At 40.0% G+C, this 15,525-nt stretch overlaps 1 protein-coding gene and 1 pseudogene across 4 annotated transcripts in view; one reads left to right on the top strand and one right to left on the bottom strand.

The window, feature by feature from the left end:
• Window positions 1-15,525, top strand: part of LOC115933307 (contactin-associated protein-like 3) — a 235,434-nt gene that overhangs the window by 148,290 nt on the left and 71,619 nt on the right. For all 4 annotated transcript variants that reach the window (XM_055351714.2, XM_055351712.2, XM_055351711.2 and 1 more), the window contains exons 10-11: window positions 6,334-6,505; window positions 11,964-12,070. In XM_055351714.2, the coding sequence (XP_055207689.2) occupies window positions 6,334-6,505; window positions 11,964-12,070 (279 nt within the window). The remainder of the gene's footprint in view (window positions 1-6,333; window positions 6,506-11,963; window positions 12,071-15,525) is intronic.
• LOC115932734 (splicing factor 45-like) lies at window positions 836-2,238 on the bottom strand (annotated as a pseudogene).

Raw genomic sequence — 15,525 nt, 5'->3', positions numbered from 1 at the left:
TACCTAGTTTTTCCAGTGAATTTTGCATTCCTTGTGTGTGCTTTTGTAACTTTATTTACCCATCTGTATAGTAAACTTCGGGAAACACCAGCTCTAACCACCATGTTTAACAGCATAAGCTGGTTGTTAAATTTTACGGATGTATATAAACCCAAAATAGATCATTTCTTCACATAGAAACAGCCTTTGGTTCCGCTAGTATTCATTACTCGTTTTAGTAATTTAAAGACCACATGACCCAAATTCTTCTTGAATGCTGTGCAGTGCACTGAAAGAGACTAATAAGCCCTTTTCTGTTTTCTAAGCAAATTTACTTCTTGGGATATTTCTGTTCATACAGTTTCCTATGACACATAGCATCACTAAGAGTCAAATAAGTGAAACTGAAAACATTAAAATTAATACTATAATCCAGTTTTAATAATGAGTTCGTTTCATTATGTTTCTTTTTCCTTTCCATTTGTTTTATACTGGCCTGAAGAAAACAGCCTTGATGGATAAAATCCACAGTATTTTCTTCCTAACTAGCTTATATATTTGGAATGGCCTGAATATGTACAGCTGCAGACACTAACTTCATTCCTACAGTATAATATCTACCAATGATTGAAACTAGTCAGCTACACATTTTATTTATTTATTAAAAAGGATTTGGATTTTTATACAATATTTAAAAACCACAAAATGAAAAGGGATCAATCAACGTATACCTTGGAGGTCCTTCCAAGAGTCTCAGTATCTAACAGCCATGGAGGCTGTGACCTTTTTCCTTCTTTTCTCAGCCTGCTGGTCATTTAAGGGTCACCAGAGATGACTCATGCTCTAGTTCTTAAAATCAAACTTGTTCCACCAAATCCAAGATGCTGAATTTGTACAAATGTAAAAACATCCTCTTGCCACCTGTCCACCAAAATACCTTCTATTCAAGTGAACAACAGCTTTAATTGCTGACTCAACTCTCAAATTCTAAAAAGGTCTGTACTGCTTCATCATCAAGGACACCAAGAATTTCACATATCACACATTTTCCAACTTTGCCATATTTTTCATGGCAACATTGGGAAATACCATGGACTTTATCCATCAAGCCTGTTTTCTCTGAGCCAATATAAATTGACAATGGAAAAGAAAAACATAACAGAATGAACTCATTATGAAAACTAGATTAACTATACTCTTTTCAGTTTCACTTATTTTATCCTTAATGATGCTGTCTCATAGGAAACCATATCAACTGAAAAATATGTCATCACACATTCTTCTCTGGTTTCAACTTCCAAGTCTTCTTCCACCTCCCCTTCACCAACCATGTTCCTTAGTAGGACCACCTTAGTAGGACTCAGGTATTTCAGTCAGTGGATTTGTACCTGAACCTTCAATGCATCTTTCTCTGCGGCGTCGCCCACGATGATCTTGCCACCTGATTTGCTAGTCTTCCCCACCGGAAAGGCGTCTTGCAGCCCCTGCAGGTGCTCCCCGAGGTCCCGGCCTTCCCAGAAGCCGCACTTCTGCATGATGTTGTGGGCCACTGTTCCCACCACGTTAGCGAGGAAGGAGCTGCTAGGACGGTTTGGAGATCTCAGTCTGTCCTGTTCCTCCTTCACTGGGGGAGGAATGGCTGCTTTGGAAGACCGTGACTGAGGTCTTGAATCCTCTTCATAAGGAAAATCTCGGGGTGACTCTTTGTCTTTCTCTACCAGAGAAGTGGGAGGGGCAATGGCAGCTCCACCCTACTACTTTTCCTCCTCTCTCCCTCCTAATCTTCCCCTTCATCAGAATCTGGATTTGGTCACCTTGATCAGAACTCCCCTAACTTCTTGCCTGTCTTCAGGCCTCTTTTCCCTTTCTTCTATTTCCTTTCATATTTCTAGCTCCTGCTGTGTCTGTCGTTCCTCTCTTTGGCACTTCACTACTTTCTCATAATCATAAGGAAACATAGGATCATATTCGTCAGCTAAGGGAATCAGAACGTCCCCTGCAAAAACCCACTGGGAGCAGGATCCTTCAGCCCAGCTGCTGCATGCCGTGGTGTGTCCCCAATTTGCAGGTCATCTGAGGAGCCGCCTGGCCTTAGGTCAATGACCGGCAAGAGCTGCACTGTTTCTAACTTTGGCTCTTTCCCTGAGTGAGAGCTGCCTTCCTCACCTGAAGCTGAGACTGCAGAAGTTTGACGTTTTGGAACCAGCCTTCTGCTTTTGAGTCACTGGTCTCCACTCTCAGGCCATCGTATGGGGGCATCTTTTTTTTTTTTTCAATTTAATGTTGCCCTGCTGACTCTACCCATGGTAGCCAGGTTAATATGAAAAAATGAAGAAGAAGAAAAACCCACCAATTTCCTGATGCCAGGTAAATGGAAAATGTTATTTGCACCAAAGAAACCTTGAAAGACTTGGAACAAATCACTGGTGGATGTGGATTTCTGGATCTCACTAGATTTATTTTAATAGAAAGTTTAGGCCAGACGCGGTGGCTCTCACCTGTAATCCCAGCACTTTGAGAGGCTGAGGCAGGTGGATCATCTGAGGTTAGTAATTCAAGACCAGCCTGGCCAACATGGTGCAGCCTTGTCTCTACTAAAAATACAAAGATTAGCTGGGCATGGTGGCGGGAGCCTGTAGTCCCAGCTACTGGGTAGGCTGAGGCAGGAGAATTGCTTGAACCTGGAAGGCAAAGGTTGCAGTGAACTGAGATGGTGCCACTGCACTCCAGCCTGGCAACAGAGCGAGACTCTGTCAAGGAAGAGAGAGAGAAAGAAAGAGAAAGTCTAATTCGCAGATGCAGGCTTATCTTCTGTACTGTCATTTGTCCATTCTTTTTTTTCTGGTCTGTGATTTCATCTTTTTGAAGTGTTTTTCAAGCAGCACTCTGTACGGTTGCAGGTTGTGCATATAGCCTGCATTTTTTTGCATTCATGCCTGAAATAGAGATTGACTGAGGTCAAATTCTTTTAAACTTACCTTTATGGAATCTTTCTGCTCTTCAATGCCATGCGTCCTTCCATGATATTGAGAATACAAAATTGACTGTTGTGTCGCTAGTCCTCACATCCTTATTGTAGGGAGCTGCTAGACCAAGAACTTGTGGCAACACTGCATTGAAGTCTGTCACTGCAATAACACACAGTGACAATTTTCTTGCCAACCTCATATGCTTCCACCAGTGAAAATAACCGGGCTAAAATTTTCATGGGTCTTAATATCTTTATTTGTTTGATTTCATATCCATGCAGTACTTTATGATTAGAATTTGTCCTGAAAGTTTCATAACTTTTTGCGGGACACCTGGATTTATTTTAGTTTTTTTTTTCTAACAGAGTTATTGAATTCATTTTCTTTTAAGAATAACCTGGCTGGGCGCTGTGGCTTATGCCTGTAATCCCAGCACTTTGGGAGGCCAAGGCAGGTGGATCACGAGGTCAGGAGATCCAGACCATCCTGGCTAATATGGTGAAACCCCGTCTCTACTGAAAAAAAAATACAAAAAAAAAAATTAGCAGGGCGTGGTGGCGCGTGCCTGTAGTCCCAGCCACTCGGGAGGCTGGGGCAGGAGAATGCTGTGAACCTGGGTGGTGGAGCTTGCAGTGAGCAGAGATCACACCACTGCACTGCAGCCTAGGTGACAGCGCGAGACTCAGGTCTCAAAAAAGAAAAGATAACCTAAGTTATGTGTCAGGAAACACCACATGGTGAAAGAAAGATTAGCACAACTGTTGATATTCCTATAATTCATTACTGGAAAATATTTATTGAATTAATAATCCTCTTAATTCTTAACTTAATGTGTTTATTTCTTAATGATTAGTGAGATGCAGTAGAATTATACGAAGTTCACTCTCTATCCCATTCTTCAGAAGGTTCTGCTGTACCATTTAAACTTATATTTCTTTCGTAAATATAAAAATATAACAGATTTTAGTCTTCAAACTTTTAAACAAATATGGTGTTAAATGTTAAACTTGCAAGTGTCTGTCAGGTTATGTATAGTTTCGATAAGCTAAAAAGAAGCCTTAAATATGAGGGAGGCTTTTACTTTAGGAATCTAAAGCAGAAAATATTAAAGTTAAAGAGATAAAGCTTCAGTTATTAAAATAGAAATCTAAACACAACATTTAATTTTTATGGAACTTTTACGGAGGAAATAAGAGTACAGCCATTGAGAGGTGCTTCATTTATTCCAGTAAGAGGAATCTTCATTGACTATTTTTTGAAATTGTGCTAGTGATTAACAATATAAGGTCAAAGAGAGGTCAATGAAAAACACATAAGTACAAATTCTATACTTCATTTTTTTATTTTAATGAACACTGTAAAGAAAACTCAATCCTCTAGTGATAAATATTGATGTATATTTACTATAATCTTTGGAGAAAAGGGTATTTGTATGGACTCAAAGTGTCATGCCAAATATTAGGTTTAATACCTAATATTTGAATGGGAAAAGAAAATAAGAAATTATTTCTCACAAGTTTGAAAGAGACAGTACTTACAGAATCAATATAAGTAGGCTTCTTTTTTAAAATAAGGCAAAGGATAAAATTTTTAAAAGCTATATAATTTCATAATATACAATTATTAATTCAATTTCTCTTGTCATTGGCACTACACCATTATGAAATGAGGTGCCTCTTTCATATTTGTATGTTAAAATTAAGTATTCATTTAGATCAGAGGTAGACAAATCATGGTCCATGGCATATTATATAAGCCCAAATGAATAATTGCTTTGTATTTTTATTTTTATTTTTTTTAATTTGAGATGAAGTCTCACTCTGTTGCCCAGGCTGGAGTGCAGTGGCGCCATCTCGGCTCACTGCAAGCTCCGCCTGCTGGGTTCACGCCATTCTCCTGCCTCAGCTTCCCGAGTAAGTGGGACTACAGGCACCCGCCACCACGCCCAGCTAATTTTTTTTTGTATTTTTAGTAGAGACGGGGTTTCACCGAATTAGCCAGGATGGTCTCGATCTCCTGACCTCATGATCCGCCCGCCTTGGCCTCCCAAAGTGCTGGGTTTACAGGCGTGAGCCACCGCGCCCAGCCCTGCTTTGCATTTTTAAAGGGTTATAACAAGAAGGACATGCAACAGAGACCAGGTGTGACCCACAAAACCAAAAGTGTTTACTATCTGCGTTTTACAGAAAACCTTTGCAGACTCCTGACTTAGACAAATGCCTTATGATTTTATTCTGAATTAATATGACTCTTTCTACAAACAGTTGTCTTTAAATAAAAAGATTTTACAATTACTGTGGTTTTCTTTAACTAGAGTGTGTACTTTCATCCTTTTCCTTACTTTTCAAACTTAGAGTTCCATTATTAGGTTATATATTGTAACTCAAGAGGGTGGGAGTAAGTTCAAGACACTACTTTCCTATATGCTTGGACTGGTGTGGAGTAATACTGCTTACGTCAAAGTCAGGCACTCACCACTGCTTCTAATAAGTACTGTTCTTGTTTCACAAAACAAGCCCACATAGTAAAGGGAAGTGATGTCATAAGCATTGCCATTTGTAATTTAGGTGAAATTAGCTGACGGTTGTAGTGAAACTTTTAATATTTAACTTCTAATATTGGAAATAATCAAATGTCTATTTTATCTCTTTCTATTCATAGAACATTCTGGACTGCAAATTTTTATCCTTATGTACCCTAACAGTGTGTTACGTCCTGTTACTTTTTGTGTTGTTGTTAACATTAGAATTTAATCTTTAGTTATATATTTGACTAAAGTACCTAATACCAAAGAAAGTGTTACTAGAAAAGCAAATCTAGGTATTTCCACCCAGTCAGTATAAAAAAATACGTTTTTAAATACTCCCAAATATACATACATCGCAACACACAAAAACACCTATAGGGTAGATATTTAACATATTTTAGATAAATGGTAGTACACAATTATATTTTCAGGTAGCATTTTTCACACTTCACAGCATATCCTAAATAAAATTTGGGCTATGATTTCATTTATTTTAATTTAACCTCCACTTTAATTTTTTTCACTTATACTACATAATGCTAAAATGCATGATTATTTCTTAGATGAGATTTCACAAAAGAAGCCAAACCTCTTTTCACTTGGTTAAGAAATAATTCCTGTTACAGGAATTTTAGATCTGAATTTTCCCCCATAATTTCTTATTCTGAATTCCAGGTATTATCTTAAATTTGATCAGTTCTAACCTTGCCCCTTCTCACCTCTCTAATGAATGGTGAAGCTCATCGCATCATACCGATGTCCATAAACAAGCGGGAGCAGCAGTCTTCATATAGTAAATACTGTGGAATAGTTTTGTCATAGTTGTTGCTTTTGTCCTATTTTTGTCTTCATATTCAGGCTGCCTGGACAACAGCTCTGGGTCTGGATGTAAAAGCCCCCTGGGAGGGTTTCAGGGCTGCCTAAGGCTCATCACCATTGGTGACAAAGCGGTGGATCCCATCTTAGTACAGCAGGGAGCGCTGGGGAGTTTCAGGGACCTCCAGATAGACTCCTGCGGCATCACAGACAGGTAAGGGCCATCCTAGGTCACTTTAGCTTGCCTGTTTTCAAAGTTGAAGAAAGCAAATGTAGACAGCTGGAAAAAGGCATTCCGTTCTCTTTTTTGTTGTTGTTATCTTTCGAGAGGGAATGAAATAGTCATAATTACTATGAGGATTAGAAAACTTCATCTTGGCCGGGCGCGGTGGCTCACACCTGTAATGCGGCTGAGGCCGGCGGATCACGAGATCAGGAGATCAACTTCATCCTGGCTAACACGGTGAAACCCCGTCTCTACTAAAAATACAGAAAAAAAAAAAATTAGCCAGGCGTGGTGGCGGCCACCTGTAGTGCCAGCTACTGGGGAGGCTGAGGCAGGAGAATGGCGTGAACCCGGGAGGTGGAGCTTGCAGTGAGCAGAGATCGCGCCACTGCACTCTAGCCTGGGCGACAGAGCGAGATTCCGTCTCAAAACAAAAACAAAAACTGCATCTCTAATGGAATAAATATCATTTTTTAAATGATAGTATTTTATTAGAAGACATACACCTTATGAATTTTACCTTAATATGATCCCAAGTTGCTCAGCTAATAGTTATCAAGCTCGCTTTTGCAATCACACACCCATCAGTTGGATGATATTTTTCCAGGCAGAGGAATTTGCCAGGTTACTATTCACCAGCCACCCAACCCCACATGTTCTGCAGAGAAAATAAAAAGTAATTTCTGCTAGAAAAGTTTGAATCATAAAGATGGATGAAGATGTGTGCAGAAGGACATACTCAATGAAATATGGAGGTTAGACAAGAAAAACATTTAATTCAAATAAGTATTACAACCACAGTTATGCTAGTTGTGCCATAATTTTACAAAGATTTTGGCTGAGAAGAATCATGGGGTCACACCTGGAAAAATAATATTTCTACACACAATTTGCCCTAGTACATTTGGTATTTACTTTCAGTGAATAAATAAATGCTACAGATTTAAAAATTAAAAAGTGATAATCTGGCCCGGCGTGGTGGCTCACGCCTGTAATCCCAGCACTTTGGGAGGCCGAGGCGGGCGGATCACGAGGTCAGGAGATCGAGACCATCCTGGCTAACATGGTGAAACCCCGTCTCTACTAAAAATGCAAAAAATTAGCCAGGCATGGTGGCGGGCGCCTGTAGTTCCAGCTACTCGGCAGGCTGAGGCAGGAGAATTGCGTGAACCTGGGAGGCGGAGCTTGCAGTGAATGAGATCGTGCCACTGCACTCCAGCCTGGGCGACAGAGCCAGACTCTTCTCAAAAAAAAAAAAGTTATATCTGCATCTGGTAGAACTTTCAAAACCTGCCTTCTTCATGGAGTAAATTCAGTTAGTCAATTCTGTTTTAAACATTAACTGTAAAATTATCCTCTCTGGCTAAACAGGTTTTAATTTATAACTCATAGTTAGTGACATACTAAAAAAACGTAATTACTACTAAATGAAAAGTTCATTCATATGGACTTTATTTATTCAGCATGGAATAATTTCCCCCTGTGAACATTCTGTTGATTTGTAGGAAAAATGAATTAATTCAAAGATGAGGAGTATATGAAGTGTAAGAATTTGTCAAGTACCTCTCATTCTTGACCTTGAGATTTGAATTCTTGGCACACAGCTGGGACTGCATTTACATCTCAACACCAGCTCCAGAACCCCACTCTGTAGTCGTGGGAAGGGTAGTTGGGAAGGTTTCTGGCCATTTGCTCACTTAATATAATCCCAAGTTGCTCAGCTAACTAGCCAGGGAGCTCAGCTCTCTCTGAGTTAAGGGGTAATGTCCCATGGGCCCACACTGTGAGTGACAAGAGCTGTCAGCTCAACTGTGATGCAAGTGTGATTTTCTTCACTTGTAGGACATTATTTTGATACCTTGTTAATTACTCACAAAATATGATCCATTTGCAGTGTTTCTGTTATGGGATATATATCGTGAGGCTGCCTCTTTTCAGAGATGATCCATGTTGCCTGCTTTGTGCATGTAGCTCCCAAAGTACAAAACTATTGTTTTTACTGTTATAGGCTGTTTTGTTTTAACCTTAAAGTCCCAAGAGTTACAGTGGTGCCTAACTTGGTCTCTAAGATCCCACATTTTAAAAAGGCCTCCAAATTGTACCCCAAAGTTACTTGTAAACATGCTCAACTAAACATGTATGTGTGAGCCACACTTAAACTTCAGCCATGATGTGTACAATAATCATTGCAGATAAGGGTTTTAAGAAAGCACTTTTAAATTATTTTCAAATAGGGCTACAAATAAAGGCTATTTACTATTTCATTCCCAAAGTCAGTAACGTAGAAGACTATCTCCTCTGAGATTATTTTGAAAACCTGAATTTTATAAAGCAATAAAATTAGAAAACTTTGGAGACACAAAATGACATTCTACAGAGTTAAAATTAAAGACCTTTGCTGTTCCCTTTACATTAAGTTTTGAAAACCTGAAAATACTGAAAATTCACTTTTAAGTATCCTGAAAACAGGCCTGTAAGCATCTATCAGCCTTTCTTTGTTGTTGTTAACAAACAAACAAACAAAAATCTAATTGTATTAGTCTGTTCTCATGCTGCTAATAAAGATATACCCAAGACTGGGTAATTTATAAAGAAAAAAGGCTTAATGGATTCACAGTTCCACATGGCTGGGGAGGCCTCACAATGATAGCAGAAGGTGAGGGAGAAACAAGACACGTCTTACATGGCAGCACACAAGAGAACCTGTGCAGGGAAACTCCCCTTTATAAAACCATCAGATCTCGTGAGACTTATTCACTATCATGAGAACAGCATGAGAAAGATCTGCCCGCATGATTCAGTTACCTCCCACAGGTTCCCTCCCATGACACGGTGGGAATTATGAGAACTACAATTCAAGATGAGATTTGGGTGGGGACACAGCCAAACCGCATCACTAATTCACAAAGTAGAAACATATGTTACTCAAATACCAGACCTAAAAGTCCTACTTAGGGACAGATAAGGGGTATGAAGTTATCTTTTTTAGTCAAAATTTTAAGCTACGCAAAAAATAGCAATGGGCACTTTGGATGACAGAGTCACAAATAATGGATGTTTATGTTTGGATAGGTGTTTGTTTGTTTGTTTGTTTGCTTGTTTGTTTTTTTGAGACGGAGTCTCGCTCTATCGCCCAGGCTGGAGTGCAGTGGCACGATCTCGGCTCACTGCAAGCTCCGCCTCCTGGGTTCACACCATTCTCGTGCCTCGGCCTCCCAAGTAGCTGGAACTACAGGCGCCCGCCACCACACCTGGCTAATTTTTTGTATTTTTAGTAAAGACGGGGTTTCACCGTGTTAGCCAGGATGGTCTCGATCTCCTGACCTCGTGATCCACCTGCGTCAGCCTCCCAAAGTACTGGGATTACAGGCGTGAGCCACCACACCCAGCCAGGATAGGTTTCAACTTCTTAATCACCTCTTACATCAGACTCCTATACTCTTTTAAGGTTTGCCCTGTATACCACATGGCAGAGCTTCCAATGGAGTCCTGTGCTGCGTTCCAACTGGGGCTCCCTGAGCAGGGAGGCCTCCGTCACCTCCTCACCTGGCTGTGCTGATCAGGCTGCTGACCCCACTCCTGCTCCCCCTCTGCCATCTTCCCCTCTGTTGGTCTTCTGCATGCTAGCTACTTCTTCTATTATTTGTACTACATGTAAATTTTTCACAATTGATGGTGTGTTTAGTTGAAGAAAAATAGTGTATACTTGTTGATAGTCTCTAGATCACTTAGTTCTTATTTCCAAATATTTTGAACTAAAATTATTCTCTCCCTGTTGATATCAAACAGCAGTGGTTTTTAATGTTTTTTAAAATTTGTGGAATCTTCAAGTCAGGTATGATCTTAAGATGCTCCATTATATTAAGAAGGTAGGGGAGGAGGGGGAGAAGGATGTGGGGGAAGAGGAACAGCTGCTCTTTTAAAAACGGTATGAGGGTGGGCCCCCACCCCAGCCAACGTTGCCTGTCACTCCAACTCCCCCTCTTCTGATCAGTTCACACAGGCTTTTCCATGCCTTGGCCTTTGAAATACTTGAAAAGTTGTGATTCTCGTGGCCCCTAACTCTTCTCTGAATGCAGACTAAATGCTCATTAACACCATGTAATTATGGAAGTCTTGGCCCTGAGCTGGTGGTGCAGTGCTGGAGAGCCAGGATAGGGGACTGGGGGCATGGGGAGGGTAGGGAATGCTGCAGATTCTTCCCAGCCCCTCAGGTTCCCCTCAAAGGATCTCTCCAGAGGCCAAATACAGGCCCCTGGGGCTTTCTGTCAACTTCATACCCCAGTTCTCTGCTGGTCATCCTTCCACCACAGCCAGGAGGCCTGTCACAACCTCCCAGCCCCTCTTCTGTTACTTCTCTGGGTCCCATGGTGAGGGGCACTTGGGTGCTCCCCGCCTCTGCCACTCCAGCATGGACTATGATGTCCCTCATGGCCTGGAAGGTCAGTGTCCTTTAGAATCTTCACTCTTTACCAGGTCCTTAGCTGTGTACTCAGCAGTGGGAGACAGCGGCCAGAGGCTGAGATCCAACCCTGCTCAAGGCAGAGGTGGGTCATGGTATTCAGGCCAGGCCTCCAGAAGGTCGCACTACCTCTTGGTGACACTCTGTGTCAGGTGCTGGTCAGTTTCCATAGTGTACCCTGCTCCCTGTTCCCCTAACAATCCTGAGAGGCAGGCATGCTAGGCCCCCAATATTATAGTGGGCGGCAGCAGATTCCAAGAATTCTGAAAGTGTGAGACTTCCAACTGTTCGTTTTCAAGATTGTTTTGGCTAGTTCAGGGTCCCTTGAGGTTCCCTATGAATTTTAGGATGGATTTTTGTTTTCTGCAAAAAAAGGCATTGGGATTTTAATAAGAATTGTATTGAATTTGTGGATTGCTTTGGGTCATATTGACATATTACCAGTGTTAAGATTGCTTAAAAAGCAATAACCGACTGCTTATTGCAAATCTAAAAGGCGACAAGATGACCTAAATTAAATGTTCTTCAAAATTTCTGAACCTCTGTCACTATGTGACTGAAGCTGTTCCTGTTTCTTTCTTCTCCCCTCTGTATCTTCCTCCGTTTCCCCTTCTTTCTTTTAAAAATGACCACAATATAGTAACGGAGCATGCCATATTTCATAGTTTTATGTATGTAATTGGTTTTGCTAGCCACATGTCAAGTTATTGTGTCACTTGGGACAAAGAAAAAAAGAAATGTGTTGAAAATTCAGCTGTCACAGAAACCTAATAATCAGCTGCATGCTAATGGATATATTTATCTAAAGTTTGTCAATATAATTAGAGAACCTTGATGGCAGACCCAGTAATCACGTCATGTGGGGTTATCTTGCGTATGCTGCTCTTTCACATTAACCTGTTTTTGGTTAACCTGTTTTTGGTAAGACACTTATTTTTTGATGATTGAAAAAGGGAAACAGCAGTTGTATCTGTTTTCTTTTAGGTGCTTGCCCAGCTACTGTGAGCATGGGGGCGAGTGTTCTCAGTCGTGGGACACCTTCTCCTGTGACTGTCTGGGCACAGGCTATACGGGCGAGACCTGCCATTCCTGTAAGCCTCACGCCTCCCTCTCATTTCTGTCAGCATCTCTTTGTCACTTCATTTTGATTAGTTGTTTATATGTATCTGCATATTTGCAATCATGCAAACACAGCAGAAGAGATATTTCAGCACTCAATTTCTAGTTTACTTTTCATCCACCTTATTTAATACAAGGGTGTTCAGACAGTGCACAGAAATACGTGGTACGCATAGGACTGAAAAAAAGAAACTGGCAAGCAATTGAGAAATAAGTCTAGGAGAATCAGATACAGTAAAAGGTAGAAACTAAATTAAATTAAAAATACATGATGTTAACAGCTTGTTCCATTACTTGAGTTGGACCATAATTTTAATTCTGAGAATCTTCTCAGTCAAAGAAAGGTGGAAAAACAACCCCTTGCCAGGCTGTCAATGTTACATTTAAGGTATTTAAAGATTTTTTAACAGTCACTGGGATGATGCAATCATGGGATTGTACATGGTAAGATTTTTGAAGAGGTAATGGGATTTCAGCTAGAAACTAGAGGACCTTTAAGATCTCTTACAATGACTGTGATTTTCTTTGGTGGTGGTGATGATGATTGTAAAGTGAATAATTGTAAAAGTATTAATGTATTGAGTACTTATGTCAGCCCTCTGCTATTGCTTTGCATATATTAACTCATTTAACCCTAAAGCAGCTCCAGGAAGAAAGTACTCTTATTATCTTCATTGCAGAGTTGAGGACAGAAAGAGGTTAAGTAACTTGGCCCCCAGCTAATTTGTGGGAAGATGAGGAGTTGAGCTAAGGAGGTTGGCTCCACAGCCTTGGCTCCAGGATGCCTGATTGGTGGTCCATGCACCAGCAGCACCCACAGTCCCTGGGAACCTGTTGCAAGTAAAGAGTCTCAGGCCTTACCCAAACCTACTAAATCAGAATCGCTGGAGATGGGGCCCGGAGTCTCTTGTAACCAACCTTCCTCATGCTTCTGGTAGACATTTAAGTGTAAGAACAATGTCTAAGGGATGGCATATTCTAACACTTCTCAACTGCCTCTGCCATATTAAAAATCATCTGTCTTTACTGAAGAATCACCCTCTGTGAATTTCAAAGGCCATGCCATTTTATTGACCTCTAACCTGTTATAATTAGAACATCACAGAATGTGAAAAGCCTTTTTTTTCCTATTTGTTTTTAACTTTTAGAGTTTTCTTTCTGTATATCTCTACTGACATTTCTGAGCAACTTCTCCTCAGGAATATTTCGCCCATCCCTGGGTCTTCAAGGAAACAGAGATGCAAAGTCCTCAGTTCCACTTGCTCATCCTGAGTTCCTAATTGAAACTGTTAAGAACTCTTCCGTGAGACATTTGATTTTCACAAAAACCACAGGAGAAAGGCAGGCTGTGGAGTGTTAAAACCACACTTCATACATGCAATGAGAATTCTGCACTCCCAGTCCTGAGGTTCTGTAAAGGATCTGGGCAAAAGAGGAGACAGTCCAGGAGTGACTCTCACAGATTGAAGCATGAAGTATGATTTTTGTACTAGAAGGGTCCCTGTTTATAAAGCCGTGACACATTTTCTTTTTTTTTTTTGTTTTTTGTTTTTTGTTTTTTGAGACAGAGTCTTGCTCTGTCGCCCAGGCTGGAGCCCAGTGGCATGATCTCAGCTCACTGCAAGTTCCACCTCCCAGGTTCACGCCATTCTCCTGCCTCAGCCTCCTGGGTAGCTGGGACTACAGGCGCCCACCACCACGCCTGGCTAATTTTTTGTATTTTTAGTAAAGACGGGGTTTCACCGTGTTAGCCGGGATGGTCTCGATCTCCTGACCTTGTGATCCACCTGCCCTGGACTCCCGAAGTGCTGGGATTACAGGCATGAGCCACCATGCCCAGCCACTGTGACACATTTTCTAGGAGTTAAGTGGCCTCTCACACCAGAGGCTGAATGTCTTGATAAGGTCATAGAGTTGGTGCAGGGACCACATCTTTTACTTCTGTGTATCTTTCATCCTCCAGGCATAGTATCTTACCTAAAAGCAGAAGCCTAATCTTGCGTGTTACCTGGCAAATTTATATCCACCACCACACTCAGCATCATCTGATTGCATTTAATGTTGCAATTAATCAATGAGTTATATTAGTCCATGGTTATTCACTGCAATCAAAATATAACTCCAAAAACTTCTGAGGGAAAGTATCAGGAGATTGAAAAAGTATTTCAAGTGTCAGTCTCATCTAATAATTGACGGCTGTAGGTAGAAATTTGCCAAGCCCACAGTCATTCACTGTGAGACTAGACTGCCACACCTAGTTGAATAAGTTATTTTGTATTTCTAATTGTATAACATGTATCAATTATGTGCAACTAATTAATTGTATATATTATTAATTGTATATAACTCATTGTATATAATTAATTATAAAATTAAAATCAATTGTATTCAATTAATATATACTATACATTAATACATGTATACATTATCATTTAAAAAGCCAAACAATTCACATAAAGCACAAGTTCTAGTCACTTTCCTCAATATTTGTCTCCATTCCAAACCTAGTCTGTGCCCTATATTTAAGTATTGTTATTAATTTGAGTGAATCCTACCAGACATATACAAATATATGTATCTATTTAAATCAATATGCCATAAGTGGCAAAAAAATAAAGATTAGCAATGTCCATCTCCTGCAGATATTAATTCCATACCTTGTACTTGGTAAAACATTTACTTGCACAAATGAAAATATTCAATTATGCTAGAGTAAATTTACATTATATAGGGATATCTTTCAAAAAAGTTTCTCTCCTGTTTTGAATTTCAGCTGTCTTGAATTGTCACTTGCAAAATACTTAGGGAAGTTTCTTTTTTAAATCAGCTTTAATTATTTTTTAATGAGAAGTTGATAGCTTATAAATTCTATTTATCTCTTTAAAATGCTCATTCATATGGTTTTAAAGGAAGCAAAGGGTATAACTGCCGCATAGCTTAAGAAAAACTTTACAGAATGCTTATGGGAAAATACCAGATTATTTAGGCAGTTTAATGTGCTCAGGTATTCAGTTATTACAGGGAGAATGAGGGTTTCTTCCTTAATTATAGAGTTTAATTCTGAGGTATAGTTGCCATGAGTTTGAAAAGAACCATGCTTCAATAGCACGCAGAATTCAGATTCACAAAGTTTTCCTCTCATATCTCTTCAAGTGTTTTACACTGTGCTTCAGAGTTTGCATGCTTTCTTGCCTAAAAGCAAAATAAAACATTTATGTAGAGAAAGTACAGTCTCTAGACATTGCCAAAAGATTGTCTATTGAAGATAGTATCGCATTCCCACTGTAAGCACATCTTCATGTTTGAACACCAACACAATCTTTCCTTCTTCCTCAAAATAGAAATACACTGTGACCGAATATTTATTCAGCATCTAACAACATCCAACATTTGAATGTATTTTGACTAGGTAATTTTTTTCTCCTTT

This window comes from Gorilla gorilla, chromosome 13 (assembly GCF_029281585.2).
Source record: "Gorilla gorilla gorilla isolate KB3781 chromosome 13, NHGRI_mGorGor1-v2.1_pri, whole genome shotgun sequence".
NCBI classification, from domain to species: Eukaryota; Metazoa; Chordata; class Mammalia; order Primates; family Hominidae; genus Gorilla; species Gorilla gorilla.
This window is presented reverse-complemented; position numbering and strand designations above follow the sequence as displayed.